This window comes from Populus alba, chromosome 5, assembly GCF_005239225.2.
Source record: "Populus alba chromosome 5, ASM523922v2, whole genome shotgun sequence".
Taxonomy (NCBI): domain Eukaryota; kingdom Viridiplantae; phylum Streptophyta; class Magnoliopsida; order Malpighiales; family Salicaceae; genus Populus; species Populus alba.
Window position 1 is genome coordinate 10,780,535 of NC_133288.1, and position 20,698 is coordinate 10,801,232.

General features: G+C 35.7%; 1 protein-coding gene and 1 pseudogene across 6 annotated transcripts; both read right to left on the bottom strand.

The window, feature by feature from the left end:
* Window positions 1–758: 758 nt before the first annotated feature.
* On the bottom strand, window positions 759–5,156 carry LOC118048207 (BTB/POZ domain-containing protein At3g50780-like; annotated as a pseudogene).
* A 1,153-nt stretch (window positions 5,157–6,309) lies between these two features.
* LOC118048176 (histone-lysine N-methyltransferase SUVR5) lies at window positions 6,310–18,700 on the bottom strand. Of its 6 annotated transcripts, none has more exons than XM_035057766.2 (12): window positions 18,375–18,700; window positions 15,317–15,805; window positions 14,743–15,045; window positions 14,521–14,631; window positions 13,910–14,020; window positions 10,462–13,299; window positions 9,989–10,150; window positions 8,772–8,888; window positions 8,583–8,686; window positions 8,365–8,502; window positions 7,093–7,180; window positions 6,310–6,777 (listed from the first exon to the last, which is right to left on the bottom strand). In XM_035057766.2, the coding sequence occupies exons 2-12, from the start codon at window positions 15,662–15,664 to the stop codon at window positions 6,670–6,672; spliced, it is 4,428 nt and encodes a 1,475-aa protein (XP_034913657.1). In that variant the 5' UTR covers window positions 15,665–15,805; window positions 18,375–18,700; the 3' UTR covers window positions 6,310–6,669. The 6 variants fall into 6 exon arrangements, 5 of the variants coding, with proteins under 5 accessions (XP_034913657.1, XP_034913649.1, XP_034913665.1 ...); XM_035057758.2 differs by having other exon boundaries at window positions 15,317–15,850; XM_035057774.2 differs by lacking the exon at window positions 18,375–18,700 and adding an exon at window positions 16,434–18,355.
* Between the last annotated feature and the right edge of the window lie 1,998 nt (window positions 18,701–20,698).

A 20,698-nucleotide genomic window follows, 5' to 3' on the forward strand; every position in this document is an offset into this window, starting at 1 on the left:
TCTTAAAAAAAAAATACTTAAGTACTTAAAATTCTCAATTCTACAAAAAATCAAAATCTTTAGTATATATCAGTTACCGTCTTGGCCTACAAGATACTAGATATAAGCTACCAAGTACTTTAATTATCAAAAATAAATCAAATTATTAAAAATAAAAAATTAATCTATTATCCAACATAAGTATTGTTTATAAATTATATGTAGATTTTTTTGAACCTCTCATCAAAGAGATAACAAAACAAAAGGAGCATAAATATTTAAATTAATTCCATCAAATATTCTACAAGATCAAAACTTAAAAATTAGGCAGATTATTCTACAATATTCGCCAAATTATTAATGGACAATAAAGAGTTTCCAAGGGAAGAGTAATAGAGAAAACGAATCAATAAACTATTTTAAATTGCTAAATACAGTTTGATGTGGCTCGGTTTGAGTTCCAGCTGATGAACAACCCTACTTGGAGATGGTGTATCACCTAATAAAATATCAAGGGAGGATAATCCTAGGCTTCCAACCTTGATTAAAAACAAAACCATAATGCATGCACGTAATGGATATGTCATACAAATTTAAATAATACAAGAAAGATAGCGAGTACAAAAATACTAAAATATGTTGAAATAAAGTATCAAATATAAATTAATATTATAAATTTTATTACTAATGTTTTTCCCTATTTTGGTTTGTCTTTTTAAGATGTATATAACTCTTTAAATAGGCTATAAACCGAACTTCACAAGGTAGAAAAATCATAATTCCAAGTCAAAATGAAAAAAACAAATATGAAATATGAAATTAAGCTAAAACTACAACAATAATAATAAAATTGTTTTAAGCAATATCTTGCCTACATTATACCAAGGGAAACTACTCGTGAGTGCTCCCACGCCACAACCGAAGCACTGAAGCAAAACAAAAGCAAAGAATCGAGAAAAAGATGCATAATGACACGGAAGAAAAAAACGACGCGTGCAAACATGGGATGGCCATAAAAGAAAGATTCTACTTGACTGTGAACCACAACCTGCTAATAAGACAGAAGCAAAAACAAGCTCAAGGGTGACCGTGGCATTAACATGAACCAAGCAAAATGTCTTCAAGCATAAAGAACTCATCAGTGCATGTAGTTTGAGCAAGATTCAACTCGATTGAATGGCATTCCATTAAGTTTCAGAAAAATGTTTTCCTTCGCAGAAGGATTTGCTGTGTGAGCTTTTCTTTTATATTTTGATTTGATGCAAGAACTCTTCAGGAGACTCTCGTCGATTACCTTTTCTTTCCATCATTCCATGTGAGGTCTAATGAAAGTCCTTCGCCACCAGACCTCAAAGGCTCTCTGAAGATTAGGACAATTATCACCGGACTTCAAGAAAGTTCCCAGCCAAGAGAGCAAAATGGTTTGTTGGTTCTGCAGGGGTAATGTGAGAATCGTCCTCCCAATCCCTTCCTCCACTACCTTCCCATCAAATGACCTGCATCCATGTTGCAACCAACTGTAGTCGCTGATCAATGGCTGCAACCAGGTTTGTAACAACAAGTGACGAGTGTCTTTTGAAGGTAGCAGCTCCCCTCTTCCGATTCCAACAAATAGCCTTGATGTGATGCAGCTAACATGGTAACGAGACACTATAGGTAGCTTTGAATGCAGGGCTGTCAACTCTTGCTGGCGAGACCACATTAGAGCAAATTCATCCGCTGCTTGTCTGTCAGCTAAAATCTCAAGCAACCATGAGAGATTATCAGCCTCGAGAGCTATTTTGCTTTACTACAGTTTGCTTACTGTTTACAGGCTTATCAGTAAACTCGGGTTCAGCTGCTTTCTTAAACAGAGATTGTAGTGAATTCAAGCAAATTCTGCAGGAGCTATAAATAGCTTCGTTGCAGATATCAGATGAACCTGCATAACCTGGAAGGCTGCTATTTTCATGAAGGAGCTTCAGTACTATGGATTTTATTTCACGGCGGCCTTTTTCCTCGTTGCTTTTGAGAACAAGTTCCATTATGTGGGAAATTGTATCTTTTAGATGGATTAGAAACATTAGAAAAGACTCGTTTCAAAACTGGTGTGACCCCGATACCTTCATTCTGGAGCCGTGTAACCAAGGAGACCACTTTCGCTTCTTCTTCTTCCCCAACCCATGGAACTGCTTCCAAATATTCCAAGCATGACTGGATGCATGTGTCGAAGCTAAGAAGGTCAGCGAACTGCAAAAAAAGTTCCATTTGATGATGGGTCATTAATGGATGTAAAACAGTATCACAAAATTCCAGATGTATTAATTTCTAAAGGCTGATTCAATACATGAAAATAAGGCCACATTATCCAGTATAAGCCGTATATTAGAAAAGAAAGGAACTAACACATGGATATCAAATCAGAGTATAACCAATATGTTGTTCCTGGATCTAGCGAAGAATGCACGGTGAGAAAGAGTACAAAAGTGGTCTCCTTGGTTACGCGGCTCCACATGATTCAGTACATGAAAATAAGGCCACATTATCCAGTATAAGGAGCTAACACATGGATATCAAATCAGAGTCTAATCAATATGTTGTTCCTGGATCTAGCGACAAATGCACGGTGAGAATGAGTACAAAAGCTGAGAGAGGAGAGAAAATATACATGTGAAGGAACTAAAGTGGTCCGTAGTGAAAAGCCAAGAGAATATCACATAACCACTACCAAATCACAACTTTGTGCCTTCAAGGCTTAGTTCTAGCCATTGATAAGATCTTGAACACAGTGGCCATGGCATGAATGGTATTATTCAACTTGAATTTGTAAAGAGAAGAAAAGGGCAGCCTATGCATAGTATATTTGTTAATGTTGACAACATATCTACCTCTTTTCTTTATAAAATCCCTTCACCTTTCATCTTTCTCAATCCCTAGCTTAAATCAATTTGAAAAATCAAGTTTTCCATCTTTGGCATTTGAGAATCATTCATAAATTTTACAAATTATCAGCCAAAATTCTGTTTAGTTGCAAAATGGAGACATGTAATGACTTCTCAATTTAAAAGTTGACCCAAAAAATTTTGGTTTCTTTGACACATGCCAAATTATAAGAAACATGATATAATGAGAGTGCTGCTGGAAGGGTTTTGTTACAGTATAGCTTAAGAAATGAAAGCAATTACAAGAGAGCAGAGGAATTGAAAAGATGAGAGAATAGTCAAACCACAACGTTAAGCTATACACATCAAGAAATCAAAGCCTGGTATGGTAAATGCTTATGTTCAACAGAGGACATGAAGCTTTAACTACAAAAAGGAGGGAGTTAGCTAGCAAGATACAGATATACAGTCCTAATAACAATAATGTTCCAGTCAAACTGAAACAAGGACAAAGAAGAACAGATAGATTGCAGCTAGCTCAAAGCAGTATAGATTTTCGATACCAAATTAATTAAGTTAGCCTTTTATATCTAATATAAGAACATATTTAATAAATAAATATATAAAACGAGATGTATACAGAAAAATTGCAATAAAACGTTGTGAAAAGAAGGAATTTGTTGCCAGTTAAGTACCTTGAGGATTCGAAGCACGCGTGAGACACTTTGCTTGATCAACCTCTGCTTCATCTCCTTGCAATACATCAGTCCCATAGTTTCAACATATATCTCAACATCCTCACAATCATCAATCTCTAGACAGGATAGATTAGACTCCTCTTCAGAAAGCTTGTTGGCAAAAAAGCTGCTATTCTCTTCTAGAACTTTTTTGTGGACACTCAGCTTCACACAAAAACCTTGCTTTCCTAGTAAGACTACCTTCATATCACTGGTTCCAGGTTCCCCAAATTCAATCGCCACCTTCCTTGGCAAACTTTCTATCTTAAGCCTTGGAGTTCTCTCGTTAACAATAGAAACACTAACACCAGGTGTATCTGAGCAACGATTTCGTTGATCATCGGAAACAACTGCTGATCTTAATGGAGTTGGTGGTGGCTTTCTCTCATTAAAAGGGGTCTGTTTCTTCTGGACAGTAGTCTTAGGTGTTGGTGAAGAGGGTTTGGTTTTGTTTAAAGGATTTTGAGCTTTAATGGTGTTTTGAAAGACAGCGGGAGAGGGACAACACCAAAAACCCTCTTGAGTTAAAGCAGTTGGGACATTTCTAAACTTGGTTTGACCTTGTCCTAAACTTGAAAGTCTAATTTCAGCCATCTTCAAGAACAACTTACAGCATTTATTCAAATCAAAATAGGATTAAATTTTCAATGATAACAAGATGACAACAACAAGCTGGTTTTCCTTCAAAAAGACTCCAGAGAAAATATAAATGTATATACATATTGAAACTGAAACGCTGTAATTCAAGTCAATCCTGGGAATCCGAATGTCAAAATTTTTATTTTCTCTAAAGCAAAGCAGCACTACAAACAAAAATGCTAGAAGCAATTGATAAGATTTTCAAGGAAAATGAATCACCTAAAATTCAATATACCCCAAATTACAACTTCAAGAAAAATAAACACAAGAATTATAGTTTAAAGTTGGTAAAAAGATAAGTACACAGTTCCAAAGAGGACCATGCTTGCAAAAAACTTATGCATGCAGAAATCTGCACTACCAAAACAGCAAAAGAAAAGAAAATATACAGGTTCTCCTTTCTACTCAAACTCTAAACTAGAACAGATTCTAGACAGAAATTCATAAGAAACGCTCATAAAAGAACCATAAACAAGCATGGAATTTAGTAACTCTGGAAGCCCAAAACACTAGAAACTTGCCAAAATTTGAAAATTTAAAGAGTTACTTGAAAACCCATCTCTTATCTCTTATTTTTGAAGGCCGCAAGTGCTTAAAATGGTTGAAAGATAGCTCTGGTGTCAAGCATCAAGGGAACCATGAACAGAGAGTTGCAGGGTGGAATAATGAGTGTTATGTCTCTTTTAACTCTCTTAAAAACAGAAACGAAAATAACCCCACAAAACATTCCCCCACTCCCACTCCCACTCTAATAAAAAGCAAAACAAAGTAGTTATGGGCTCATAGATTTGTGTCTATCTCATGCTTTTGATGATTGTATGTGATGCGGGTCTCAGAAGACACTCAGCCTGTGCATGTCTTTCCTTCCTTCTCTCTAAAAAACATATTTTCTTTCTTTCTCTATCTAAAAAAGCACTTTCTCGTTAGCCACCAAAATATGCTTGTCATGATATCATTAGTATTAACAAAAAAAAAATCTAATAATATCCAAAAATATCAACAGTGATCGAAATGAAGTATACTTATGGTCAAAGATGGAGATCACTCACTTGTATTTGGTATTAGTTCTCGCTAATTCTTGTTATTATTGGTCACCTTTTTTATATTATTTCATTCGATTCATTTAGAAAAAAATTCCCTTATCTCTTTTTATTGTAATTTATAAAAAGAGAAAAAAGAAATAAAAAAAAATAAAAAAAAACATTAAAGCAGACTGAATATTCGATTATAACATCACCAATAATATCTAAAATATCTCAATAAAACAAGTCTAATAACACCAATAAAAATCACAAATAATGACCGGAGTAAACCACACTTGTTGCTAAAGAAAAGTGAGGTAATTTTTATTTTTGGAAAGCTAGTAGATATATGGTCTACTCCAGTGATCATTGTTAACCTTCTTTTATATTATTAAATTCATTTTGTCAAACTTTTTTTAATTGTATTAATAATGTTATAATTAAAGCTTTTACATATATTTGCAGTCTCTTTCTTTATTCTTTATTTTTTTTTTCCCTACTCTCTTTTATCTTTTAATTGTAATTTATACCCCTCATTTTATACATTTTTTTAATTGTTGTGTTGAATGTTTATATTTTTCAATAGCAACATGTATAAATTATATTATTTTGCTAATTATATCTCATATCGTATCATTTTAACAATTAAAAAAAAAAACATTATGCTAATAAGAAAAAATAGTCTTGTTTCTTTTTTTCTTTTTTTTTTCATTTATAAGGGAATTTAGTTTAGGTGGTGCAACTGTAGGCTATTAGCTATATATAAAATGGATTTTATTTAAGCGAGGTGGCTCGGGTTTGCCCAACTCAAATGCCAAAAAACTACATTGTGCCTCCTATAGTTTAATCGTTTTTCCCATTTATCTCCCATGTTTCATAAATTACACTTTACATTATTAACTTAATAACTTTATATTACTTTACATTCTCAAGCTTTGGTGAAAAAAAATATTCAACAAAAAATATATAATTATTTACAAGTTTGTAGTATTATATTTAATGACTAAAGAGCATTTATATTAAATATTATAACTTTTTCATTGTATTAAAAAAAAAAAAAAAAAGAGGAGGAAAATGAAACCTACACTTTCCATTAAGCTCGGGAGGCACCGATTTCCATACAAAAAGAAGCCAAGATAAAATTATGGATGTCCTCTTTCATGGATGAAAATGTATCAACAAATGAGAATAAACACAGGCTACTTGCCGGGACATTGAGAAGATGATTGTAGCTCCAAGGACCACAGGCCTCCGGCTCCATTGCTTGGGACTTGGCCAATATCTTGTCAGCTTGATACCAAATCCACTGGGGCAGCTACTAAAAATTTGATCAGCCAATGAATAACAACCACAATACCCTTGAGCACATCCAATCTGATTCCTCCACATCCCATTATTTCGCGAAGGAGAGAGCACGATATATTTTAAGATTTAATACAGGCGGCCTCGGCACTTTGAAGCTCCACAATGGCAAGGATATCCTTCTCCAGGCAGCAGCTCATACCGATAGTTGTATGTCAGTTCTTCACCAAAAGCTATCTGCACATGATATGGTTAACCAAATAAATGAAATGTGCAAGTAATCTAAACAAACACAGTACTGAGACAATAAGTTCTATTAACAAATAGATGCAGTATGCTATGAACTGCAATAAAGTAAAGATGAACCCCTCATACATCATGCACCATGAATAAGCAAAGAGCCCAGAAAAGTATCCCACAAAACTTCCTTTGATAAGAACATCAATATTCTTAAAGTTGCATATAAGATTCAAGAAAAAATGTGTATCTCTACATCCCTCGTTCCATGCATACGAAAATTGATATTTAAGATGGAATGAGGTGATTACTTACATCCTGACTTGCATAAAGACCGATATGAGCACGCTGAGAATCCATGCTGTCAACCAGAACTTGGTGGTTCACAAGATTTGGCATGCAGCTTCCAACATGAACATATGTCAAGTGTGAATCAACAAGCACAGCCTAAAGCAGATAAAATAACATGCCAGAAAAGACTTAAGACAACTAATCAACTACCTGAACCCTATTCCATCATCTACCCCACTCTTGAGGCTTTTCTTCCCTTAAAATATGGGCGACCAGTCTATCCATGTGTTGATGCATTTGAAAGTTTATATGTTAAAATTACATGCCAAAAGCTAAAGCTTCTAATTTTGAAGAGCATGTCGTGAATTGACCCCGCTCCTTAGGTAGGAGAAGCAGGTGAATGGTAATGTGACTTATGGCATTGCTAAATTGTCATGTCCTTTTTCCCGTACCAATGTCTAAAACTAACCAGCCATCAAACTAGAAAAAAAAAGGCTACAGAAATGTCCTTGTGCAATCATAAGGATGTTGTTAACCATCACTTAAACATAAATATAACTATATAACTATATAACAAAATATGTCTACCTGTACTTCAAAGCAAGAACCTCGCATACATCTAGAGAAGTCCTCTAACAAAAATTCTTTTTAATATTTTGTTTTTTAGTTCAATAGAAATTTTCCTTGGAAAAACCAATGAGGTTATCGGTTTCCACTGGTTCGCAGTTCTGGCCAGACAGCTACTGCATGGGTTAAAGGTCATGAAGGGACTGGTTCCATGAATGGTCCACCCAGTACCCTGATTGGACAAGGTCAGGTCTTTCAAGAACTTCCTTCTGGAGTTGCTTGATGTTTCTTATAAGTTAGATCTTAGCAATTCTTATACTTCTCTTCTGTATAACTGGCAATCTACTTTGCTATCAACATTTCATCTGATAAAGACACATTAAGCTGCATATGATCATATGATCATATCAGACAGGCATCGTTTGGATTATGAAATGTTTTTAAGGCATTGGTATTGCTTTTTTTCATATGAAAATGGCAACTGAGCTTTGCAGACACATTTATCTCACAAATCCATCTTCATAAAGGCATCATGCTAATGCTAGGCATATCTAAAGATAGGCATCATTAAACCTAGATAACATCTTCACCTTACAGAAAATCAAATGGTTCAATCCAGTACGAGGAAATTTTAATTGCTTCACATTGATACATTTGTCTCCAAGAAGCAAATTTCTCAAACTATAGAGAAGACTACTGCAAGGAATAATACCTAACAGCATTCCCTACCTGTGATTGATGAATCGTGAAACATTCCCATACTTTGTAGCATCAATAAAATAATGGGCCTGTCCTTCAACCATTCTGCTCATATCATTGGTATGAGCATCAATTTTATACATATAGCTGCAACCTTCTTTGCCATACCTAAAAATCAAACAAAGCACATTCAAAACATAGCAAAAAAACCAAAATGAACAAAAATTGCATTTTTCAAAGTTTATAACCTGACACGCCTATTGCTTGCCTCCTGTTCATTTAAAACCTCTCCAATGTACTCACATATAAATGTACCACGTAGGATTGGTTCACCCGCCCTGACAGCCCAACCCTGTGCTTCAGCAAGACAAGTTAATATGGTACTATAGAGACAGTGAACAATTGAAAGCAAAACTCTAATTGGGAAGTATTGTTACTTTATTATTTGTTTTGAAGACTTCCAGTTTCACTCGTATTCCATTCTGCAAAACTCTATTTGGGCAAGTTTTATTGCAGTTGCACATACTATTGCACTCGTAAACAAGGTAACCTTCCTGCACAATTTAGCAAGAAATGTTTCAAATGCAAGTCTCATCAGCAAAACAAGGGTGCAGGCCACAAAATCCCCACCAACCTCTCACAAACAGGCAGGGAGAGAACCAAAACAAAAGGCTATATCTGCTTGTCAAATAGAGCTTGGGCATAGAAATGAGAAATGGAGTACAAAGTTTTACATGTTTAAGAACTATTTAACTCCGTCGGGGGAAAATTAAGACCTAGTGATCTCATGGGCCAACAGAATCCTGGTTTTTATCATTTATCAGATCAAATCTAGCCTGATACTAGATACTTGCAAGCATCTTGAACCAATACCATTCAGTTATCATATTTATACTTGAAGGCTTAATCAGAGGTGTGAGCAATTAAAAGATATGTGCTTTGTTCTGCATACTGTAGAATCATTAAAGTAGTAACATCCTTAACTTTGAGGAAACTCTAGTGGTACAGGGTAGCATTCCTCACTTCTTTAGGTTGTGATGCTTTAGGAACCTTTGGGAATGTTTACTTAGCTGAAATTTAATAGAACTTTTATGCTCTCGTGTTCCATTTTGTTTCTTCTATTGTTTTATGGGAGGGCGTCTCTTCTATAAATCCATATATCCATCCCATTCCTATACAGTTCCTCTTTCATCCCTCACAAAAAGAAAAAGAGCATTGGTATTAGTAGCATGATGTTTCATAACTAGAAAAATCTGTGCTCTTTTCAACTTTCTTGAAATTCAACTAGCTTTCATGCCATCTCCCTTCATCAGATCAAGTAAAAACTACTTATGAAGGGGGAATCGGTCAAGGTGGTGATGCGAATGGAAGCTAAATTTTTACATTATTTTCTATTACAGGATTCCCACATATACAGTTTATGGAATCAAATTGGCAAGTAATATAGAAGAGAGAAACAATAGCATGTATCAGTCACCACACCAGAGACTCTTAAAGCAGCAGGCCAATAAAAAATTTGCAGAGAATAGAAAGTTCAGGGAATGAGGAAGCTACTCCATATGCAGTCAATCATAGATACTCAGCTATCAAAAGAACATCAACTTCGGAGTGTAATCAGTAACTATTTGCACTGGTAAAAAGAAAATGAAATTACCTCCAGAACAAGCCGCCCCTTATAATCATACGGAAATCTGCCAAGCATGGATTTCCCATATATGTCCTTCGCATCTTCATAGTCATTATCAAAGAGATAGACATGATCACATGTTTCAGGACAGCACATTGAATATTGGCAAGAACACCTCAATTGCAAACCCTACATAAAAAGGGATGTGGGAGGAGAAAAAAGCAGTGTTTAATGCATTTCTAAAATTATATGGATATGCAGATGGCATGAATGAGCATATTTGTTTGGTGTTTGTCTTCCTTTCTCTCTATCTCTATGCATGTGTGTCTGTGTATATGTGTTTTATATTTCGAATTGCAGTGTCCTCAGCAGCCAATCAGGGTTCAATCATCTCCAATGTAGGATGACAACCAACAAGTGCATTCCACATCGATACAATTGGTCATAATCGAAATCAAATCAAATCTAAAAAACAAATTAGAAACCCAGCCAAAAGATACCTCAATGTCCAGACTATCACATTGATCATGAACTGGCCCTGTTACATAGGTAAAAGTATCCCAGGGCTTGGGGAATTTACTAATTTGACCATCATAGCCATCTGCCAAGACATGGAGGGAATCCAGGAGATCTTCATCTACAACACATGCCACTGGTATTGTCTCCTTCCCAAAGCTTATGTCAGGACACAAGACAGTAGCCTTTTTCTTAGGCCCCTCTGTAACATCATGCATATCTATAATATAGTGGCACTCATCCACGTCACACTCACTGTTTATATGATCAGATGAATGTATCATTTGTTTCCCCTTAAAACCATTTGGAAGAGCCATCAAGGGTGAGAATAATCCTGGATCCTTGAAACTCTTACATCCTCTGGAACAACTAAACTCCTCCTGGTGCCATTGTACTTGAATATTATGCTCACTGCAGAGCTTGGCGGCCTTCAAATAAAAGCGGTCTGGCAACACTCCATATTTCCCCTCCAGTGATGCTTTTAGGCTCACCTTGCAGCAAGCAGAGCGTGCAATAGCTAAGATATCAAGGTTATTAGGCCGAGGTTTTGTTTTCTGAACCTCAGAAAACAATATCTTTGCAACCGCTGAGCACTGAGATTCTGCTAATCTACCTAAAGCCCCTGCCTCAGTCAAATTAGACTGTATGCTTAGTCCCTGGCTGCTAAGTGATTTTGAAGCCTGGATACGTTTCTTCAGACCAGAAGTTATCCTGTTCCTGATGCTGCTATATGTTGCTGCCCCCGGACCTTTCTTAAATTTCGGGCGGCTAAGTCTTCCAGATTTTAATCTATAAGCATAATATCGAACACCTCTCTTTGGGGGGCGAGAGCTGAATAGATTTGGTCCCATATGAGCAGCTTGATGGTGGCGACCAAGATCAGGTAGTAAATCAAACTTCAGGCCACAGAACTTGCAAATGTACTTTCTTACACCACCTAAATTCTCAGTGTGATTTTGCATTGATGCTGCATTTTGCGGCTCAAGTTTTTGCAAGGAATCCTCCTTCTCTTCAGCCATAGACGGATTAAGTTGTTGAGCACCTTTTGGCAGCCTGAAATCAGCAGGGTGAACAGAGAGGACATGCAACCATAACTGGTCAGTGTTCCCAAAGTGGCTGGCACAAGGAATGCACTGGAACAGCATGCACTGTTCAACAAATTCCACATGATGTCTCTCCTGCACATGGGTTTCCAAACTTTTTCTGTCAGTAAAAGAATCCAGGCATATGGCACAAGCATGACCTCTGAAATACCACTGTGCTTCCTTTTTATGGTTGTCCATCCAGTGGTTTCCAAGCTCTTTATCATCGAGAAACTCCTTTGAGCATATTTTGCACCGAATAGAATTTTCATCATCATGGCTACAGTTGATAGCCAATGGAAAAATTGCTGGTTCTTCCATGACAGAGGAAATTTGTAAATCTTCATCCACAGCAAAGCCCCATAACTTTTCGAGTCTCTCCTTTTCAGAGAAAACTAACTTCAACAAGAGTTCCCCAACATTAAAATCTTTAGAAGCTTCAGAGAGAGCCCACTGAAGTTGAACCTCCATAGGAACTGGGTTTCTTAGAGAGAAAATGCTTTTGAAAAGCTTGTAGAAAAGCTCACATGCTTGATGTAAATGCAATTTCTGCTGCGATGAGCAACAATCCTTCAAAAGATCTATAAACACTTCTTTTGATATTATCCTACTTCTACCATTTCTAGCACGCTTGAGCCAACTAGGAATGTGTTTGTCACAGTACAATGAATAGCGCTTTGGACTCTCAGGACACAGGATACTACTATCAAGGGAGCTTGAGCCAATACAGTGCAGCATCTTCGAGCTATTGCAATCATGGTCAGGATGCTCAAGTTTCTCTGGTAAGCTTTTCCTTCCATGAAAGGCATCACCATCCATGGCTGAGACAGGTTGCACTTGAAGGGGATTTTCAACTTGTCCAGACAATACCATCTCTTTGCAATATGCAGTGTCTGAACTGGGAAAGCTCTCTTCATGTTTTCTCTTAAGGGGATTCTCTGGCAAATTTGAGGTCTTCTCTGCATCAGGCCAGGGTCTGTGTTTCTTGCAGAATGTGGTACCTGGTAGAGACCGATGTTTGCATCGAGTACCAAGAACAGTGGTACCTTCACACATGGGACTATGAACAGGACTTGCCTCTCCTCTAGTGGAGCTGCCAGCAAAACGAGAGGCCAGATGCACACAACAATAAACATCACCATCATTAGCCCACCTCACACACTGCCTTCCCTTAGATTCAATAAAAGCTGTACACTGGCGATTCTTACTCCCAGGTTCTATGCTTTCCTTAGCCAAAACTTCATTAACAGGTGTCATTTCTACACCTTTGTTCTGTACAAGCTCAGGATTTCCTGCTTCAACTACAATCCCATCCCATCTATCAGCCATGCTACACGGTGACTCTAAAGGTGCAGCTACCTCACCAAAACCATCCTCTTTAGAAAGCTCTGATTCTAAAGTATGAACATTGACAGTGTCTCGATTACTGAAAAACTCAGAGTCAATTTCGACATTCGTAGTTTGAAGTGGACTGCTGGACTCAACCTGGGAAGCATGTGTCTCTGCACGGCGAACTTCAAGCTTTGGCCTCTTACTTGTAGCTTGAAGACTGATGGTTGAGGGGGAGATATTGTCACAGTTCTGCTGCTCCATATCTCCACCACTTGTCACAGGTTGGGAGGTTGAGAACCACTTCATAGCTTCATGCTTCCAGGTTTTCCACTCAGATCCCAATGTCGATTGCACCGGTGCATCATGGAGAGAATCGACTTCATTCCATAGAATAGAATTGTACAATTCCTTGAATCACAGAAAGCCACAATCAACAAATGTTTGAAGACAAAGATAAAAGATTATACAACTTAGCACGAAAAGGGAGGTGGGCAGCGCAGGTGCAAGCTGAAGCCTAATGGCCCAGCAAACAACCATGTATCCTTGCACAAATGAAGCAACCCATGAGACAAGGTTAACCTAAATTAGGGACAGGCTTACTGTATCGAAAGTTCATATGGCCACAGGTTGTGTAGCATTTGCTTTCCATGTCAATCAGATACAATTGTGGAAATCACGTAGCACAGCTCTTACAACAATACATTAGATATGCATCAACTGGTTATTGAATAAACATTTTGAAGTTAATCATAAGAAGCAAAAACATGAATTGAATGTGGATGTTTTGCATAATAAATAAATTTTAATTGATTTAGGTAAGTAGACATTCGCATGCCCTTTTTTGTCAATTTTCTAGAAAGTATCATGCGGTAGATGAATATATCACATACCATATCAAGGAACAAAATTTATTCTATTATCATTTTGACATGACAGAAATGTTAACTCCAGCATGCCTTTTACATGTCAGAACAACCTGCAGTCAAATTAATGTGTCAGCAGCCAAGTTAATACATACCTCCCTAAGCAATTCAATGGATTCAGCACTACATGCAACTTGACACTGCTGTACCCAGGATTGAAAAGAATTCTGCAGCCAATCAGAACTTATGTACTGTTGCAAAATCATCTGCAAAGAAAGGACAAGTGCCATTACATCATCATTTACCAAGAGGGGGGGGAGATTGTTTGGTGTTTAAATTAATGCAAGGGAAAAAAAAAATTGGTGAATAGATGCAGAATAAAAAAATCCAGGTTTTAAAATGTGTAGGGAAAAAAGAAGTCTTCAAATGGCCCAATGCACCTAAATTATAGTCTACAAAGAAAAACACCAGAGCATGGCAACTTGACACGCGATGAAAAAAGACTAAATTTATAAACAAAAAACAAAGAAATGCAAAAGCAAACAACTTAATTTCCAAACAGTAAAGTTTATTCATAACTGCTTTCTCCCACGTTTAATGAACACATGTTTCAATGCATACAAAAGAAAGGAACAAATGCATAGCTTTAAGAAATCAGTTGGGGAGTTTGGCTTTTATAGATCATAAGTTCTAATTGCTGCATTGTAAAAAGAAAAGGAGGAAAAAAGACCTAGAACCTACACCATCGACAGGGAAAGGAGTTTACATTTTGAAGTTTCAGAAGCATTCTTCCAAGATCAGAATAACCACTACATCGTGAAGCCTCCATGGCAAATTCCTTCCAGACCATCACATCACGAGCTGGGTTTACTAAAGCCTATGACAAGTTTAAAAGAACAAAGAGAGAAATTGCAAGGAAACAGTAACAAAGGCATGAGTATCAATAAGTATTTGAAAATAAAAAAAAACAAAAGATCAAAAATCATACCTCAGAATGAAACTGATCGACAATATTCACCATGGCAACAGCCAGCTTTTTCATTATAAACCGCCGTGCAACACTCATATCTTTAACCATTTTTAGCCCAATTTTGTGAGTCTTATATGCAATAGGCTCTGGAAATCCATTGATTGGTTGGACAAGCAGCATATCTGCCCAGGAATAATTTCTGGTGTGAGGAAAAAATATCACAAAATACTGCTTTCGATCATGAGTTGGTTTGGCTCTCAAAGTTGACAATGGCCAGTCTGCCCGTGCACATCTGATTCCAGCCTGCCACTTGCCTCTCCACTATACTTAGAAAATCATACCAGTATCAGCATGAAAATCAAACTTGGGAAAAATCCCCAGTAATATACAGAAACTAACATGTGAAAGACAATGCCAAGGGGAGCCCCAAAAAACTGGTAGTGCACCACCAGCACAATCCAAGCCTCAAAAGATTAACATTGCAGGTGACATATTACAATCAACATTTTCTGTACAGCATTTGCTAAAGACCAACTGTTATTTCATGGAAGCAAGAATAGAGAAATTTAAAAAAAAAAAAAAAAAAAGTTACCTTGACCCATAGTGCCACAGATTCATCGTGTTCTAGCCAGTTAGGCTCTAAAAGAGATGGCTCTCCATACCTACAGCTGTTTGGTTCGCTTTCAATGGTGTCAACAATTAAATTAGAGTTTTCAGAGGCTGCATTGGGTTCTGTGTAATAATTCTGCACATTTATGTCCTCTTCTCCAAAATCCTGAGAATCACAGGATAACATTTGGCTCTCTACCTGACAATCAGAATATGAAGTTCCACCTTCGGAAATATGCAATTTGTCTACTGTCCCTAGTCCCTCACATTGTCTTTCTATACGAGACTCTTCTACATTTAGCAATAAGTCATTCAATCTGACATCATCCATTTCAACTTGTTCTACACGTTTAAAACCATTAGATTCTCCATCATAAGTAAAATCTGTCCCTGAACTCTGTCATTCACAATCAGATTCTCCAGCATACTGAACACCATTACAAGGAAGCACATCCATAATTTAAACTGAAATCTGCAGTCCCACAAAACATGTATTGGTCATTCCAAACTCATTTCCCTGTTCAAGTACAGGTCAATAAATCAAACAGTCAGAGAAATGTTCAGAAAAAAAAGCTGCCAGTCATAAATGGTGGTAATTAAAGGCGTCCTTGATAAGTAAACTTCCAAACAATCTGTAGTCCAGTAATTCAACATGGTGTGTTTTCTTGTTAGCTAATCAAGCCAACTATTGGCCCAACAAATTCTCAGATATGGAGGGAAAAACCACATGGAAGATAATCAATATGCATGCCAAATTTCCAGGTTTAAGCACATCAAATAAAAAGGAACCTCCCACCAACCCTGGTAATGAATGCTTTATCTGACTATAGTAAGCATGCATCAATTCAAGCCTTCTTCTCTATAGCAAGAGAAAAAGATAGTGCAGAAAAGTTTTCAAACACATAAAAATCAGCACTTTTTTCCACAGATTAGATATAGAGAGTACTACACTGTGGGCAAAAGCAACTTGCAAATACAAGCATACATAATAGCCTAATGGCTAGAAGGCTTGACAAAGAGATTGAAGAATCTTTAATCATAAATAATTTGATATTACAAAATCAGACTTAAAAAAAAATGTTCTAAAGCTTTCCATGTACCAGGGGACATTAGCAAGAAGAGCTCCGATTCAATACAACTTGGGAGCAGGGCCTATTGCTTTCATCAAGTATGAATTCCTAAGGTGCTAAGGCCAAATAAAATTCAGAACTGAACTTGGGATTTGTTTTTTCAATCACTCCACCATTGGGAAGCTCTCTTGTGATGAGGTAATTGGAGACCACATTAGAAAAGGAAGGCGATACAGGTGCAAAGGGTCAACGCTTGTATGAGGATATCATTGAATGATATCATTCAAAAGAAGCACCTAGAAAGGGGGGGTTGTGAATTCTAATCATTCTTGAGGTGGGGAAAGGAAACACCAAATTATCCATTAATATTGCAGGGACAGTACTGACTCAAGGTTTGCATATCATGACCTCATTCAGTTAATGACTTCTAATGTTTCACAAGACCACTACAAGAAAGGAAGATGGAATGATTGTAACCATCTCTAAAATAATGAACAACTCATCTTATCATTGAATTTCCACAGAAACCCACAACAATCTAACTGTAAAAAAGGTCATGTTTTCATCAGTTTGTGACCCATTATTCTGAATAAACAAAATTTCCCTAGTTTTCGCTTTTGCTAGTCATGTGATATCAAGTGAACATCCTTCAACAGTCGAAAACTGAAGTTATCATTCCTCTTTTCAGTTAATAAAACTCAAAGATACTGAGTTGCCTAATGATTCGAAAGCCCAACCTGGTTATTTGCAATTTCTACATCTTAATCTTTTTCTATATTAGTCCAGTAAAGTTCTATCACTGCATAAAAAAAAAAGTCAGTCTGAATGAAGTCACTTCCCTCTGTATCTCATCCAGGTCACCTTATGTGCATAACTTGCCGTGGTTGCTTATTTGTAATAAATTTGCAAGGTATTATCATTTTTTCCCCCTAAAACTGACCTCATTAAATGAACACAATGTGACTTCATTGATTAAAAAAAGGAGATATTGATATTTTAATATAAAAAGAGGAGCAAAATCTACTCCCATTACATTCAATTAAGAATCCCAAAAAAGCCATCTAATTAAAAAATGATTGAATTTTAATTTATCAAATTAATACAATGCAGATAAAAACAAATGCAGCTTTCATCAAAATCTAGGGGGTTTCCGCGCCTAGCAAAATTCAAATCAACATGCAAGCGTGCAGAACCCATGTACATTACAGAGGCTTACGAAAGCGAAAAATTAAATTTTGTTTTCTCTATGTACTCTTACAAACTTGTAAAACATAGCTTCTGCTACGGTACAAGACAAAGTAACACGACTAAATATCACATGAAACAAAACAAACATTATTAATTAATCGACAACAAATATTAAAGAAGGCCCAGATCCTTTTCAAAGCAGAGATTATCAGTTAAAACCCTAACCCACCAAACCCAGATACAAAACGTGCCATGGAACCGTACATTAGCATCATTTCACCATTAATCGTTGCAGTAACTGTAAGAAAACAACAATGGATTCACAATATCGAAAACCCACAACCAGATTTTTTTGTACATGATCAACATCATGTGAAACATGCATGACCTAGAAGATGATCCAAAATTAAATAAAAACCCCCTATTTAATTAACCAGATAGACCTAAAATCCCTAAACAAAAGTCCTTGTGCCCAAAGGGTTTGTTTTAATTGCATGTCTTCAATTTTTTCTCGGGGGTATTAAGGTGTTTTTGTACTTGTATAAATATATATTTGTTGGGACACCACCAGGCTCCAGCAGCAGCTATACACCAGACATACATGCATACCAGCAGCAGCAATAGCTAGGTCTTCCAATTGATTGCAAGAAAATAAAATGTGACACACATGCATAAAAATAATAATAAGTCGATGGACAAAACAAAAGAGAGAGACATAGTTAGGGACTGTAAATGTAGCTTTAAAGAACATGAGAGTGAGCTTGCAAGGAGAGATGAGATCACCTTTTTTTTCCCAGCAGTGGTATAATTGTTTTGGTAGGTTATGGCCTCGAGGGTTAAGGTTAGCGGGGCTGAGGGTGGTTTTTTTGTTTTTTTTGGTGCAAATGTCCCATGTTTTTATCAAAATTGGCCAGTGAGGTATGTGTTTCTGTGGGCAACTGGGGGGATATAGGTCCCGTGACCAAAAAATAACAGAGAGAGAGGAAGAGGAAATATATAATAAATCTAGAGAGAGAGAGGGAGAGAGAGGGAGCAACAAAAAGACGTGATCTTGGTGTGTTTATGAAGAGATGTAAAAGCTGGGTTAGGCAAAAGAAGTGCGATTCTAAAGGGCTGTTTTGTGGAGATTTTTTTTAAAGGAAAAATAGTACTTGCTGTTGTTGTGGTATGTATATAAGAGAGAGGTTGATTTTTATAATTATGATTATTTTTTAAAGTTTTTTTTATTTAAAATATATTGAAATAATACTTTTTTATTTTTAAAATTTTAATTTTGATATTATCATATAAAAACAATAAAAAAAATCAAATCTTTTCATTAATTTTAAAACACAAAAAAATTAATTTAAAATTAAAAATATACAAAAATTAATTTAAAAAAGATATATTCTTACAGCACAAAAACAAAAGCTCTTAAGGTTTTTTTTTCAGTGGTTTCTGTCGATGCTGTTGAAAAGGGTTTTATGTTTCCAAGATTACTAGGCATCGAGATACGAGATTTAGGGCACATCTTGTTGAGTTCTGTTTAAAGACCGTAGCCGAACTTTCAACAACGGCGTCGTAGCATCCCTTTCGTACTCTTTTTTTTTTTTTTTTTTTGGTTCAAGATTTATAAAATAAAAACTGAAAGGTAGAGTGAATTACGATTCGGTCTTTGTAGTTTTTATGCGTTTTGTAAATTAGTTTTCTAGTTTTTTAAAATTATAAGTTAGTCCTTTGACCCATTGTTGACTGTTAATTCTTTTTAAAATTCCCATACTGAACTCTTTTAAATGCATTTTAAATTTTGATTGTAGTAGGTGATAATTTGATTATAAATAAAGGATATTTTAGAGAAAAAAAAATTAAATGTTAGGAAAAACTAATAAAAGGATTGAGTTACAAAAAAATATAAAAATATAAGACTCAATATTGAGTTTTTTTAAATAAAAGAATAAACGTTTTTTTTTCATAAAAGGCAAGGATCAAATATATTGTACTAACATAAATTTCAAAATCTTTTAGCTATTTTTCCTTTCTGAGAGTGTGTTTGAGATTATAATAATGGTAACAGTTTAAAGTGTTTTTTGTTCAGAAATACATCAAAATAATTTTTTTATTTTTAAATATTATTTTTAATATCAGCACATCAAAAGTATCTAAAAATATATAAAAAAATTCATTTTAAGCAAAAAAAAAAAATCAAAATTTGAGAAAACACAGTTTGCACTGCATTCCCAAACGGGGCCTTAGTTTGATCTTAAATTAGGGAAACCACATTTGTACTTCTACTTTCATTAAAAAAAAAAAAAAAAAAACTTTTACTTTTACTCTGTACCCTTTGTTATTCTAACTATGGATGATAATATGGAACTAATTGCTATACAGCTAAATAACTAAAAATTTTTTTTTTACTATTTTTTTTCTATGAATATTATAAGCAGTTTCATTAGAGATAATGATGAATTCATGAAAATTTCTCAGCTAGATTTAGACTTTTCATAGTTATGTCCTAAGCTAAAGGTTTAACTCGCAAAACAAGTCTCGTATCATAATAGAATACTTTTTTATGTTTAAGTTAATAAATATAACAGAGATAAATTGTTTATGTGAAGACACAGTATATAGAGTGGAGAGTTATATATGATTTGAGTTTGAATGAGCTTATGTATAAAGTCTTATATTTAGGACTTGCTCTGCTTATCTAATGATTGAGTGTATTATACACTCAATCATGTAAACTTACCTCGTTGTTGTGTCATGCTTGTTACTGGTAGGAAAGGGTGGCCTTGAAGTGAGACAAATTGGAGGAGATAATTATTGATGTGAGAGGGCGTCTTTTACAAACTATGAGAGTAGGTACAAAGTCAAGTCAAGCATGCTAATGATGGTCATTTCAAGAAAATGTAGGGATTTTACACTATGATGTATCCATAAGAAAGATAGTCATTGGTAAAAGTAGGCATCTTTTAAGAAGAGGTTGAGAAATGGTGAGTAAGGAAGGTAGATATAATGTGAAATGGTAGTATTTAGAAGCATGTCATACTAACAAAAAAGATAGGTTAATGGGACTTTGCATTGTGGTGTGTGGCTGATAAGGTAGCCCTATAGCCATTTGTGGCCCGATA